Source organism: Biomphalaria glabrata, chromosome 1, assembly GCF_947242115.1.
Source record: "Biomphalaria glabrata chromosome 1, xgBioGlab47.1, whole genome shotgun sequence".
NCBI classification, from domain to species: Eukaryota; Metazoa; Mollusca; class Gastropoda; family Planorbidae; genus Biomphalaria; species Biomphalaria glabrata.
In genome coordinates, this window is record NC_074711.1 from 32,561,631 (window position 1) to 32,577,349 (window position 15,719).

Below are 15,719 nucleotides of genomic sequence, written 5' to 3' on the forward strand. Positions count from 1 at the left end.
AACAAAAGAATATTCACATTTGACTAGAGTAACAGAAGGCTCAAAAGTAAAGTAGCAATCATACATAAAACACTGAACCATAATCTTCAAATACAAAAACAAAATTTAATAAAATACTCTGAAAGACACAAAGATAAAGGCACATTCCTCGTCCCATATGCTAGGACAAATTTGTACAAATACTCCTTCTTCCCTAGTGCTATTAGAGCATGGAATGGGTTGCCTGAGCTAGCCAGGAAAACCAGTGACTTGGCAGAATTTAAGTCATTGGTTAATATGCATGACTAAATGCATGACGCGTAGGACGTAATCATCTTCTTTTTTGAAGTAACGTCTGTATTATATAAGATAAGATAAGATAAGATAAGATAAGCCTATCATGTTTGGTTATAGAGATTTTTAAAAATTTGTATGCTTTTGCCAAGATGTTTTTGTGGCCCAAATGGGTGTCACCTGGTGAGGACCTCATCCCCCCACACTCCTCTAGTGACGCCACTGGTTATGTGTTCTAGTATTCAATTGACATGATTATTTGTGTCCTTTTTGTTTTTTTGGCTTTAATGTTTACGGTTTAGTTACAGATTATAGATCGGTATATACAAGCGACTGACTTCTACTGTCAGATCTCGTCCACGTTAAATGAGTTTCTGTCTAACTTTCCGATAGCGAGGTAATTGATAGGGACCCTGGGGTGCAATGAGGGTTCTAGTTACAATTTATTGACGCAATAAACCGTAGCGTACGATCATAGGACTTGATAAGTTATTCTTTTTTTAAATCTCCTCTAGCCTGTCTTGTCTAAGAGCAGTACAAATTTTTAGATAGGAAATTCGTCTTATCATCTGCCCTAGAATTATATGCCATAAAGTTATCTCCCCAATCTGTTTGTACGTCTACTCAGAACTAATAGAGACGAGAGTTATTTCCTTTACTATTATGTTTCTTTCTCACTTTTAGAAGATCCTCCACCAAAGGGCAGTAATAATTGAATTAAATAATTTGAATTTTAATAAATATCGAATCAATGGCCAAATGAAAAAAAAAAAAGACGTTTATTTAAGTCAACTAAGATTGCTAGACTGCAGTGTATTCCAAATTTTTTTTTCTTAATGGAACACTTTGTATATTCTGAGTATTTAGCGGAACACTTTGCTCATGTTGTGGCCTACTATTAATTATTTCAGTAGTTCGTGGAAAACCTATTCAGTCCAAGGGTTCCGCGGACCACAGTTGGTGAAACACTGTGCTATAAATGACATTTTCTGCAAGTTTTCCTTAAAAATGTTACTGACAAAACTTAATCTAAGACTGATAGAGCACGATGTCAAAACGTTGAAAAATAGTGATGACTTGGGAAAGAAATAGATCAGTTGAGAGATTTGACGTAGCTTTTGTTGTTATCAATGTTGATGTACCCATGTCTATGTACGTGCCCAATCAGTGATATGCCATCTAACTCATCTTCTTGTCCCTGAGTAAAAGGTTAGTGTCATTCATTCATTGTTCACATTTTATTTCATTTTTTTTTTTAAATTTCTTATTGTATCCTACAAAATACATTAACTAAACTCTGTCTTAAGCCATTTTCAATTTTAGTACAAGAACTTTTAACAACACACATTGTATAGTTACTTAGAACAACAGAAAACAGCACCAATAGTCGACGCTGACACATCTACACATAAATACATATATATTGGTAAATGACTGAACATAGATTCTGATGAACTGTTGAAAGATTTATTGAACATCATTATTTATTGTGTCTTTGCAGACTCAGGTGAACGATTTAAATATGGCAGCAAAATTTCTTGCCGATAGCATACTGCCAGTTCATGAATATTTTCTTCAGCATGTAGTTAAATAAACCTGGTCATGTTCACCAATTGCAACCGAGGCGTTAACCAGAGAACATACTGTCAGAAAAATTATTGGATGGACTGTCGATATGTGCCATTTGTAAGAGTGACACGCAGTCTTAAGACGAACAGACGACATGAGCAGAAAAAAAAATAGTAAAGTGCAGCTACCTGGAAATAGCAACTTTCGGAAATTCATTTATTATTTTATATGGTGTAAAATTGTTAAAAACAGTTGGGGGAGGGTCAACTAGCGGGTGTAATAGAAATAAACGCCATGTTAAAAGCAATTTGTTTTTCTTCAATAACATTTTAATTTTTTTGAATCTTTGTATTTTGAGAAACTCCTCCTCCTGTTTGAATGATACATCGTGCCACGTCAGACTCATTACACAGCGGAAAATTGAACTACGGGACACTCGCTTATTCTGATGGCTCACTGGATGTGACAGTAAGCAAGCAAGATCTCAAAAAATCCTTCATTGTCTTTGACATTCGTGGGAAAAATCACTCAAGACTGACCAGAAGGTGTCATAGAAAAAAGAAAATAGATAATGTAGCTGTATTCTTGTTCTTCCGAAATTAATTAGTTTATTTGATCACAAGACGTCCTAAAAACTTAATCCGCCGCCGTATTGACCTAGTTACATTGTTGATGTATTAAATATTAAAATATGCACTTTTAGTTTTCTTCTTCTTCTTCTAGCCAGCTTTATTGCTGCTGAGCTGTGAGCTCTTTTGCAGACTGTGCCAAGGAAAAAAAGTGTGCTGTTTTCTTCAGTTGTTCAGCACTGCCGTACAGGGTGTTGGTTATGTTGGGCTGTAGTGAAAATAGGGTCTGCCTAAGATGGATTAGGGAGGGGCATTCAAAGAAGATATGGTTTACGGTTTCAAAGGGGTGGGCGCAGTGTCTGCAAAGGGGGAGTTGTGTGGAGTTTATTTTGTTCAGGTGGTAATTTAATAGTGGTGTGTGTCCTGTTCTTAGTTGGAAAATTTTAGATTGTTCTTTGCGGGGGAGGAAGTTAATACTGTCCAGTTTGTTAGGCGTAGTCATTTCTTTGTACATGGCTCTGCCTGTGTTTCGTGATGCCCATTGGTTGAGCCACTCCTCTTTGTGATTGTTGACTAACATTGACCTTGGGGTGAGGTAGTTATCAGGTCTATCTGGTTGTTCCATAGATGAACCTGCCTTTGATAGCTTATCTGACTTTTCATTTCCCATGATGCCAATGTATCCAGGGATCCACTGTAGTGTGATATTGATATTTAATTTATAGTTTTAAACTAAACCTGATCTTGAAGCTAGTGTTTACATTAAGCAGATCGCACGCTGTCAGGAACAGACTATTGTTCTCTAATTATCAATTTACAATGTTTACCTTAAAGTCATCGCTCAGGAAGATTTTTCAGATTAACATAGCCAGAAAAAAATCATTTTAAAGTCTTTGTTGAGGAGCTTTTGGTGTAGAAACTGATAACAGCAGGCAATTTAATCCTTTGTGGTCGAAGATGAACACAATCTTATGTCCCATGAATAATAATTTTGTTGAAGAACCTTCCGGGTATATTGAGACTTTTGCTGTAGTATATAGTTTTATTTTGCTGTAGGTTTTTCTCTCCGCCTCAAATACTGACATTCATGAGAACAGCTCTCACTGTGGGTATGAACTTTATTAAAATACATCCATTCCTCACCATAATCAATGATGAAGTATATGAAGTCATTCCATTATTTGAAAAATTTAATTCCTTAAAAAATTGTTATTACTTATTGTCATCAATTTTTTGTTGACACGGTATGTTTGCCCATTTGTGAAAATATATTTATATTTAAAAAGGCATATTTGTTAAAGGTAGATAATACAAAAGACAATTAAATTCAAACTAAAAAGAAAATAATACTGATTGTGTCCCTTACTCCCTCTCTCTCTCTACTGCCATTCCACGTGTCGTGTAAAGGCGTCGCTTCTCTTCCGTTTCTCCTTTACAACATTTTGTGTATGTAGTTCAGATAAGGAGCCGACGGTGGGTAGCCTCTGGTCAGAAGGGAGTGAAGCTGCAGGGGTGTCATAAAAGGGAGCGAAGGTGACCGATTCACAACATAGCCTGGAGCATCAGTGAAAGACATGGGCGTCCCTACAGAGTCCTGTTGGTCAGCGTTTTGAAGGTTGTTTTTCTGCTGGATGGCTTGCTTCTTGTGTTTGGTTCTGCAAGACAACGTTGTTATAGTAAATAAGAATATTTACACTTGTCTTTTTATTTTAGTGATTGTGTGGGGGGTGACAGGGGTGGGAGGGGAAGATTACTGATACTATACACGCACAGTTCCCATCATTTTCTTTGACCAGGGATACGTTATAGCCGTGACACAAGTGGAGAAGGCAGTGGCGTAGCAAAGTATCCATGGGCCCGGGTTCATTGAACCCATTCGTGCCACGGATGCTACGCCACTGGGAGAAGGGGGGCTGTCAGGAAACGTGGGAAGACCAGATTTACATTGCCTTCACAAAAGTTTTCCAATAACAGGAAGTATAAAGGAATTCTTCAAAGAAGAAGGAAGTTTGAAGGGCAATACCACGAAATAGGGTGTGACCCAAATCCAGAATGGTCTTGATCGTTTAGTTACTATCACATAAATGCTTCAGTCCTAACCCCTGGGAAAAATACTTCTCAGTTGCTATATAGTTTCTCAAAGCCGGCCGCCTCAACCCTTAGAAAAAAAAATGGAGAAACTCCTGACCAATTACAATAAGAACAAGATCTACTGTATAGGACATGAAATCAATTTAGGTGGCAAGATATTGAGTTCTATATTTACTTTACTGTACACTCGGTGCATCTACAGAATAAATTATAGGATTTATTTCCTCGTTAGAACATTTCCCATACAAATTACACTATAAAGAATTTGAATTGCCAGATCATGTTGACTGACCGTTTGTTACCGACACTAGAAACTATTGCCAATCACTATAACGCGGCCTATAAGGAAAAAAAAAAGATTATTTGAATAATAAAATACAAGGTGGATTTAAAAAAGAAATGTATATCTAGATCAAAGATCACAGACCTAGATATATTATACCTAGACTGGGAAACAAAGACAAATTCATATCCGATCATTATGTCCGTAACTCTTTTTTCAAGCTGTAAGGGAACTCGCCCCTGAATCTTGGAAAATCTATCTTTTCTGTCTTAAAAAAAAGTAATGATCTTTACTTTGGAAAGTTTAGAAATATTGCAATCCCATTTTGCGTAGTTGTATGGGCTATTAATCACAGAAGTAGCCTATATATTCATTCAAATCTATGATATATGGCCATTTTGTTTTAGTTTACATTGAGATAACATTTAAACAATCCTAGATCTAAATAATTCAAGCCTGTTGATTTTACGTCTTATGATTTTAGATTGTACATTTAAATAGATTGATTACCTATATATTTATAGATCTAGATTCTGGATCTAAAAATTGCAAAATAATAATTTACGATGTTCCAGTTACTCGAACTAAACCTTATAATGATTATTAGTATTACATGTTGCATAAGTTAAGTTTGAAAATATTTACTTCTTAAAACTACTTTACAAAAAGAACACCTTGTCAGTTTTTTGAAGTTTTTCACTACATTTTTGTGTAGTGTTACGAGATCGGCGCGTCCACTCTAGGTATAATATACATACATACATACATACATACATACATACATACATACATACATACGTACATACGTACGTACATACATACATACATACATACATACATACATACATACATACATACATACATACATACATACATACATACATACACATATATAGGTCTGTGATCTAGACTTAAGAAGTCCCAGTTGAACTATACAGTAGCACTTTCATTTGAAACGCAATTTGTTGAGAGCGTGAAAGATGTTTATCATTCATGTCGGGAATACGTATAGACTTCAAACTAGGAATACTATATAAAAAGTCTGCTTTCCCTTCTGGAAGGGTTAATTCAGATAAAGCATTCGCGGTTAATGTAGATCCTTCAATTTGCGCTGTAATGTGACCACCACTTCCGAATTGTAGCTGTTAACCCCATTTCTCTAAATCAAGTTGACACGATTGCAGCTATCTTGCAGCATTTTACATACATTACTTCAGATTCAGTGACATGTATTGATATCTTTATTTCTGACAACATCTTAAGATTGCTGTGTTATATCCAGAAAAGATTTATGGAGCAATGTGTGTGTGCCTTCTTTGTAATTACTTTCACACGACTGTAAGCGTTCCAACAATACGTTATTGGTATCGTGTCTATCGCCTGACGAAATGAAGCTGCTGTTTGAAAACTGGGTAACTTACCTTCGATTCTGAAACCAGGCTTTCACTTGATTCTCACTCAGACCCAGCGACTGTGATAAGGTTTCCCTTTTATCCGAACTCAGGTAGCGATTATTCTAGAAGAAATCGGGGGGAGGGGGGGGGGCGGGGAATAAATTTGCAAGGTAAATAGGAGAAGAATATATTTGTAAAAAAAACTTATCCAAAACCAATTTAAAACAAAATTCACAATATTTAGAAAATATGAAATATTGTTCATACACATCAGCCAGTGTGCAGAAAATATAAATGTTCATTTTACTGCAAAATACTTGGAACTTCAATTAAGTCAAATGTTGGAAGTGGAAAAAAAATGAAGATCACCAGCTGCAAGCTAGTGGTGTTTGAATCAAAGTAAACAAAATGTTCAGGTTTGTTATCCCGTCAATCATTTGCTCTAGGATTAGAAATAGATTACCCCGAAGGAACATTCGAAACATGTCAAACCAGGGCAGGACTAAAGTATATGGATGTCCCGGGGCAAGATTTTGTGCAGGCCCAAACACACTTTCATAAGCTTTAAAAAAGATCCATTTGTGAATAAAAATGTTTATATCTAAAGGCATGCAGAAAGAAGTAGAAAGAAATAGACTACTAGCAAGTTTAATCACACTCCTTTTAAAAGAAAAATAATATACATATTTTAGTTTTTAAAAAGTGTATATGTTTGAGTTTGTAGCGGAAAGGGCCCTTGGTATAGGAACTGCCGTAAAACCGGAGCTGTACCGGCATTTACCTATTCTAAGCATGCTGCAACTACAAGCGGACACTTCTTAATCAAGACCTTGTTGCCACCCGACGTAAGATTCAAAGTATTAGCGTTAGAATGAGAAAAAAAAATACTTAAAATTATCTGAGCCGTCGAAATTCCGAGATATTTGTCTCTTTTATGGGGCCCCCTTTTTGTGGAGTCCCCCCCCCCGTAGCCCCACCTGCCCTCCCTTAAATCAGGCCCTCAGTAAAACATTTAACTAACATTTTTACAGTGCTTGATATAGATCTACTATTCAATCTTTTCTCACCTTAAACTCTTCTTCCAGTGTATTCAACTGTGTAATGGTGTACGCCTGGCGCTGTCTTCTGGGTTTGATCTTGCTAGCAACTTGTCTCACACCTGACGATGTACAAGCCACTGTGGTAGATGACAGTAATTGAATTTGCTAGTCAGCATATTTTTCTTTGATTTACATCTATTAAGTAGAGAAACACTATTACAAATAAAAGAAGATGATTATAATTATATGCAGAGAAAGTAATCAGAGGTGCTCGTTTCTTAGCAGTCGAAGAATAATATTAATATCAACTTATTTATCCTAGATAATGAAAATGATGGTAAAGAAGCATGTTGAATAACTACAAAAGATAAAGGGATATCACATATTGAATTAAATTTCGATATATTTATATATTTTGTCTGTCTGTCCGTCCGTCCGTCCGTCCGTGCTGCCCGTTTAGATCTGTTAAACTAGAAAAGATATTAAAAATCCGAGATCATGATATTTTTAGACCATTCTGATGCAATGGCTACTTTTTTCTTTTCTGAAATTTAAAATTTTAATTTATAAATTCAACTATGCAAGCAGTTTTTTTTTTCATAAAAATACACCACTTTTACAACTATTCACTATTAATAGTAACAAACACGGGAGGCTGTTTTGTAAGAGAAGAGACAATGTTTCATATTTTTAACACATTTACGGAAACAGTTTTAGATTTTTTTTCAATTTTTTTGTTTATAATTGTTATTGCTAACTTAAGTAAGTTCTGTCATAAAAACTACTAAATTTACCCAAAAAAATGTTTACTTTTTTTTAAAGACAAAAAAAATATATTTATTATGCATATAAGTGGAGCATAATTTAAAACAATAATTAATAAGTACTTTTTCATATTATTGCGTTAACTGCCGCTCCGCATTTAATGCAATGAACACTTATGACTAACTAATGGAATTTTTTTTCTTGGGGCTTTTAATACAAAACAATAAAATCATATAGATAATCATAATATGACATAGGTTAGGCCAGGTTCACATCCAACTTCATCTTCATTTGCACCTTTCCCTTGGTCTGCTGGACCGTTGGGACACCACACAAGATCTGTCAACCATCTTTTTCCATACTTCTCTGTCATTTGCCTTTGATATAATTTTATTCTGATATTCTTTCTGAAAATATTGAAATCTGTCTTTTTACCTGCATGGGTGGACCACTTTGTGGGCCGAGTTTGAGTTTGTGTTTTCACACAAACTGTCTTTGTAATCTTGTTCTTAAGTAACATATTTCTAAATAAGACATTTTCTACTTTGCCTAACGTAGATATAGTAATTCTTTAGAATGCCTCGGTAAATTAGGAAATGGAGAAACATTTCGTACCTTGATTATGTTACCAGTAACATAAAATCATATTGCAAGACAATGTATAGCTGAACATCCCGGAACGATGAAGTAGTCCAGAAAGAAATCATTCCAAATCTAATCTACTATTTCTATGTGGCTCTACGGATGAACGTTTTGGAGATAAACGCATTTGTGTTTTGCTTTATTTTGTTACATAATACGGTTATTACGATTTATTTAGAAACATTGACTTTTGACACCCAAGTGAAAAAAAAAATACACTTTTGCATTAGCAGAAAATTCATAAAAAACAAGCTTCAGTAGCTAGAGACTTGAACATGTTCATGCACAATTAATCAATAGATCTAAATAGCCATTTGTTTTCTGCTACAAATAATTTCGTAGTATCAGAAAGTATGAAATAAACAATTGAGATTTCTAAGGATAATGATGCAATGGAAGGAAGGGCATTTATTTCAGTAAACTAAAGTTTCAGCAAAGACGAATGAAACGCTACAATTAGTCAGTTCAATGAAATAGACTTCAATACTTTAAAACTATGAGATGCTGCCTAATGGAATCACTCAATACTCTTTAATTTTAATACACTTCATAACTATTGTTTAATTGTCATAGAGAACGAAAACATGTAGCCATCATCAGCTAATGTAGCCATTTAGCTCGGTGTTTTATGTTACACTAAATTAACAAACCAGAGAGGGGGGGGTGACACCATGAGCTCACCGCACCGAATGACACCCACCCTAGTGACGCCTCTGGTGTTATAAATTACTGAATACTTTTATGTAGTGATTTTAATAACTAAAATGTTAAACATATTAATAGGCTCACAATGTGCTAATTTAGTGATAGAAGTAATAAGGTAACCGTAACACTAATACAACACAAATATTACATGTGCAGTCATGCTTTGATGTGACGTCATCGCCCGCAGCCTCCTGATCGTCTGAGGTGTCTCCTGTGAGGTCACTGTCACTGCCGCTTAATCTCTTGGAACTTTCCTCAGAATCCAAGCCTACCATGGGCGTCGGCCTGTTGGAGAACCAGCAAGGCGGCAAAAGCATTTTGGACAATTCCGGTGTACCTGAGATGGAGAGCCTGCTGGAGCAAATCTGTTGCCACAGCGACGTATTCCACCAAGGCAGATCACTCAGCGGGTCATGGTTCTGGGGATACTTATCATCCGTAGCGTCTTTGTTAAACGTGCTGATGATGGAATGTTTATAGAAGAAGCTAGTCCCCTGTATATGGTCGCGTAGCAACGAGCCACTGCCTTCATCGACTGAACGAGCGCCATCTTCGCTCAACTCTCCAGAATAAAGTTCCTGAATCTCTTCAACTCGGTCACCTTGCCAGGACTTGGCAGTGTTGTGAACATGCTCCAAAACACTGGAGGACAACTTATGCGAACAGAAATCACGTGGTTTCTTTCCACCAATCGAATCACAGTAAAGTATATCCTGAATAGAAAGGAAATGATGGGATTTATCCCTTTTTTTCGACATTTCTGAAGCGGCATTCTGGACAATGGGAAATGAAACAGCATTCTGGACAATGGGAAATGAAACAGCATTCTGGACAATGGGAAATGTATTTCCAACTTCCAATTTATTTTCATGTCCAGTTACCACCTCAGAACTATGACAAGCCGGTTCTAGGTCGTCAGCCTTGACTGACACTAAACTTTTGCATTTTTCCATAGTGGACTTTACAAACTCATCTTCGGACCTCTCGGCAGAATGTATCACGCAATGCTAACACATCACATGGTCGACTCAGGTATTATATAGCTGGCGACGCGCGAGCGGTGTTTGCTCTCAATTGTTTGTCCAAATGTAATTTTCTCTCAAGTCAATCAATGTAATTAGCCATTTTGTTCTTACAATTAGATAGCAGTTTGTTTGACATGGTTCAAGAGCACACCGTCAGAGGCGGCGACGTCCTTATATTAATGGGTGGGTGCATACTATATTTTATATAATTGCAGTAGAGAGAGAAGAAGAAGAAGAAGGTATATATAGTTATAAAAACCTAAAACGTTTAAAGTGCAATTTCAGTCAATATGTCTGTGATACAAATAGTGAGTAATGAACAAAAACTTAACACATGTAAGCAGAGGCGTAGTGAGCTTAACGGGGCAAGAAACTTTATTGGCGCCCCCCCTCCCCCCCCCCCATTTTCAATGAACATGATATAGAAATATAGGCTTATAAATAAAATAATAATAATAATACAAATAATCTTAGAATGTATTACCTAACTGAATTACTGAAATATCTACGATTATTCAGATTTTTTTTTTGGCACCTGTCAGAGTGTCATCGTGCCCCCTTGACTCCCATACTACGCCTTTGCATATAAGTAGCTCCTTGTTCTCGCTACACTAATAAATTCCAACAAAATCTATTGTTTAAGAAAGAAAGAAGGTAGGAACAAAAACAACAACACACACATCTCTAGGGAACAGAAGTAACTAAACAAAACTATACCAGTCTCTGCCATGGACATGGCGCCTCAAAACTTTAAAACATTATGCTCTTCACAAATAGAATGCATATGTCTGGCCTATCTGGCAGCAAGTTGCTTCCGTCACAGCTGGATTTCTCTTACAAAGGCCGCGTAATACACCTTTGAGATCAAAAGGAAAAGTATTGTCGAAGACAGGCGTAGACGGCGAAAAGTGAATTTCAATCAACCACTGGCAGACAGCGGTTTTGTTTGCGTTGGATGTGGCTAACTAAGTAGGCCAAGGTCACAGCTAGAATTGTGTAGACAAGTGAAATAATACAACTAATATTAATCTTCGGTCTCAAAGTCAAGACCTATGATGTGGTGCAGAGAAATGCACATTCTGTAGTAAATACTTTTCCCATCTTGTCTCCGCCTCTGCTCCCCTAAACAGTAAATAAAATATTTAAAAAAAAATATCCCAACGAATGGACTTGCTAAGCAATCAAATCACTTGCAGACGTTGACTGAAAAGTAGTAATGCAATCAATTCACCGGCCATTCTTGTCAACACAATCGCTTGTTGTCTAACCGGTGCCCCGACAAAAGAAGGAGCTCTTCAGCTCCTGGAGTGCAGAGAGCCGGGGGGATCCATCTTGTTTTCAAGCTCTGTAAAGAAGTGATAATGGTTAAAGAACGCTGAATATTTCATGACATTTCAATGTGATTGGGGGGGGGGGGGAGGAAGAAACTCAAACGCCTTTAATGTATATGGCCTATAAAACTAAGGAGACCTTGGGAACGAAACCATCTGTACCCTGAGAGCAGACGCAAGAAAACAATGTATCATATTCATACAGCTATCGATTTTGAAGCATCACTCTGGACGATGTTAAAAGATAAAATTTGGAAATTAATCGCCTTTTCGTTTCGTCTTTTTCTCTGAAAAGCGATCTTATTTTTTTATTTTAAATTATCTCTATTCAATTTAAGTGTATTTAATAATTATTTGCTTTCTAATTCGTAGACTCTTTTAAAAAAAAAAGTATTTGAAAAACTTGCTAATGCATTATGATAGCTGTGTGCGTAATAAGGATTTCTTTTTATACCTTTGAAAAAAGATATTTCGCTTTTTTGATGAATTTTTAATGCATTTTGCATCATTCCTTTTGATTGGGAGAACTTAAGAACGATCTCTTCAAACTAGATCATTAGAAGAAGTATTTGAACAAACTTATGCCTTGATGGACATAACCTTCAGGAGACTGTTTTGTGTATCCAATTTGTAATGGAAGATATTGAATATTTTAATGCACTCAATATTCACACTTTATTTTTATCTTACTTTTTTAAAATGTCCATAACTTTGATTAAATTTTTACATCAGAACGTTTGAAACAAAAATGTGAGTGTGTTAGGTAGTCTGGCACGTTTGTTTCCCAGGTATCTACAATATACATTTCTTGGTCCGACCACTCACTCATAATAATCACTAATTCTCCCACTTGCTAATTGTGAGGCAGAAAAGCACTTGGCTTCTGAACCGGAGGTCCTGGGTTCGAATCCTGGTGAAGACTGGGATTTTTAATTTTTGTAACTTTGGGCGCCTCTGAGTTCAACGAGCTCTAATGGGGGTAACTGACATTAGTTAGGGAAAAGTAGAGGCGGTTGGCCGTAGGCCATAGCAACAGATAACCTTTACATCATCTGCCCCATAGATCACAAGGTCTGAAAAGGTAACTTTACTTTTTTCTCAAACTTGATGTGGACGATAAAATACGAAAATTGAAGCTATCTTGTGAGTGTATTTGGTAGTTTAGCACATTTGTTTAGCAGGTATTACTCATACGTATGAGAGTGTTTGATAGTTTAGCACATTTGTTTTGCAGGTATTACTCATACGTATGAGAGTGTTTGATAGTTTAGCACATTTGTTTTGCAGGTATTACTCATACGTATGAGAGTGTTTGATAGTTTAGCACATTTGTTTTTGCAGGTATTACTCATACGTGTGTGTGTGGGGGGGGGGGGGGGGTCAGTAGGTTTTTAATGAACCAACCATGTTAATATTCTAGAGTAAAAATAATGTTTTGTTTATTTTGTTTTGCTTAGTTTATAAAAACAATAATTTAAATTTCATTTCTGAAATATTCCTTTTTTTTCATGATAAAATAATAATTCCACATTTGATACAAATTGAATTCGTTATTTGATTAAATGAATTAGAAAAATTGATGATTAAGTCTGGTACGCTGCATCCACTCAAATCAAAGCTACTCAAAGCAACTAAAATCAAATCCAATCGACTCAAATCGGCTGATTGGTCCTATTTGTGTAGGTGTTATACCTCGATCAATGATTTTACCACAGGACATAACATATGATGATGTATGTTTTTATTGTGTTTAGTTAGTTGATGCTTTTATATTAATGATTGTGTTTCTATACATTGCTTCTTTTGTCTCCGTGTATGTATTAATATAAAATGACTCAAATATACTGAAGAAACTTCTCAACTTCTTTTTCTTTCTTTTAAATGAACTCTTTCTAAACATTGGTTCGATATTTTATTTCGCACTCGCTGTCAATTAAAAGTACAAGAATTATCCTCCGATCTACATCTTAGTCTCATCATGTTGGCATTTCTAGACGTTGAATCAGTATTTTTAAAGCTATACGTTAAGCATTGTAAACAAGTTTGAATATTTTCTCTAGCGTTTTCTAAAAGACAAATACAATTCAGTGCGGTCGCCAAAAATAGTGTCATTTGAAACCATTCCTTATGATGCGATAGCCTGCAGCACCACCAAATGACTGGTAACAAAAGGGACTCCGAAGGAGTTTGTCATCCCCGTGATCTCAACAGGAGGAGAGGGTTAGTACTGTAGACCTATTAGGAAGAAATGGTTTTTTTATTTCTGTTTCAGAGACCTTTCTTCTCTTGTCATTTCAAGTGTGCTAGCATCAACTTTATCTTCTGCCTTCTTCAAATAATGTTTTGGAGATTTTTTCCCCCACTTCTTCACACCTTTTCTATAGATGACATTTTTATGAGCTAACAACCGGCTGGTGGAGTTTTGAAACAAGACGTTAACTTCGTAACAAAATATATTGACAGAATGTTAGGGTCGCATGTGACTGTGTTACCGTGCTGTCCCGTCACATCAATACCCTGCGACTTCAGGTTGAAACTTGGTCCGAATGTACAGTTTTAGTTAGTGAAGTATACATGGCACAGCGTAGGTATTGCATTGCACAGCGTAGATATTGTTGGTTGGACAATCTTGTTAGAACTTAGAGATGGTGTGGGAGACTACTATTTTGAAGTAAAGATACAGATATATATATATATATATATATATATATATATATATATATATATATATATATATGTATATAGCCTATGTTTGTGTTTGTGTGTTTTATGTGTGTGTGCATGTTTGTGTGTGTGTGTAGTCTAAAAAGGTTTTCTTAATTATTTATCAGGGAGAGAATTGACTTGTCGAATAGATTCTAATCTGACGGTTAAAGGAACTCCTCATGTCCCTAATAGTTGTTAAAAATCTTCCTCTTTGAAGTCTTCAGCAAGTGTGCGGCTTCCAAAAGACCAAGCCTAAAATTAGAATAGTGTTTATTAAATGATCTCAATATCATGCATTTCATTTCTGTTGGGAAGCAGATTACTGTCTGTCTGTGTCATAGTCTCTTTAGACTTTAGACAGTTATTATGATAGTCCTAGATTTGAACCTCTCCGTCATCATACCCTGATCTGCTACACAAAAATTTGGTTAGGACGAAATGATCTTTTTTTTTAAAAGAACATTTTAAACGTCTGTTACATTTTGTTATATCGCTTTGAATTAAATTTTATCAGTTATATATCTCCCTTGTTATATTGTGTTTCTATTTTGTATTCGTAAGTCTCATTTAAATAATACTAATTGTAGACCTTTTATTTTTGGTTAGATATAATTGCAGGTCGTTGGTATAGATGTATTCAAAAGTTGAATTGGTTGAATACCAATGATAAAGAAATGAGTGCAACAATTTGTATGCAAAAAAAAATAAAATGTTTCAGATCAGCTTCTGAATGAGTTACAGTAAATTAGACCATGTCTCGCTGTAGAATGAGTTACAGTAAATTAGACCATGTCTCGCTGTAGAATGAGTTACAGTAAATTAGACCATGTCTCGCTGTAGAATGAGTTACAGTAAATTAGACCATGTCTCGCTGTAGAATGAGTTACAGTAAATTAGACCATGTCTCGCTGTAGAATGAGTTACAGTAAATTAGACCATGTCTCGCTGTAGAATGAGTTACAGTAAATTAGACCATGTCTCGCTGTAGAATGAGTTACAGTAAATTAGACCATGTCTCGCTGTAGAATGAGTTACAGTAAATTAGACCATGTCTCGCTGTAGAATGAGTTACATTAAATTAGACCATGTCTCGCTGTAGAATGAGTTACAGTAAATTAGACCATGTCTCGCTGTAGAATGAGTTACAGTAAATTAGACCATGTCTCGCTGTAGAATGAGTTACAGTAAATTAGACCATGTCTCGCTGTAGAATGAGTTACAGTAAATTAGACCATGTCTCGCTGTAGAATGAGTTACAGTAAATTAGACCATGTCTCGCTGTAAACTTCAACAAGATATTGAACCGGGCACATCTGTTGTCAGGCA

At 35.8% G+C, this 15,719-nt stretch overlaps 1 protein-coding gene across 2 annotated transcripts; it reads right to left on the reverse strand.

The window, feature by feature from the left end:
• Positions 1–1,733: 1,733 nt before the first annotated feature.
• LOC106080148 (homeobox protein engrailed-2a-like) lies at positions 1,734–10,324 on the reverse strand. Of its 2 annotated transcripts, none has more exons than XM_013241475.2 (4): positions 9,480–10,324; positions 7,247–7,338; positions 6,207–6,301; positions 1,734–4,066 (listed from the first exon to the last, which is right to left on the reverse strand). In XM_013241475.2, the coding sequence occupies exons 1-4, from the start codon at positions 10,282–10,284 to the stop codon at positions 3,844–3,846; spliced, it is 1,215 nt and encodes a 404-aa protein (XP_013096929.2). In that variant the 5' UTR covers positions 10,285–10,324; the 3' UTR covers positions 1,734–3,843. The 2 variants fall into 2 exon arrangements, with proteins under 2 accessions (XP_013096929.2, XP_013096928.2); XM_013241474.2 differs by having other exon boundaries at positions 7,247–7,356.
• Positions 10,325–15,719: the final 5,395 nt, after the last annotated feature.

What these genes read in the sequence shown, in the direction of transcription:
- LOC106080148 (XM_013241474.2), bottom strand. Translation starts at nt 10,284, where the DNA reads ATGGAAAAATGCAAAAGTTTAGTGTCAGTCAAGGCTGACGACCTAGAA. An exon ending in CACTGGAAGAAGAGTTTAAG is followed by an intron (nt 6,302 to 7,246) that starts GTGAGAAAAGAT and finishes GATTTCTTCTAG; the next exon opens with AATAATCGCTACCTGAGTTC. An exon ending in GCCTGGTTTCAGAATCGAAG is followed by an intron (nt 4,067 to 6,206) that starts GTAAGTTACCCA and finishes GTTGTCTTGCAG; the next exon opens with AACCAAACACAAGAAGCAAG.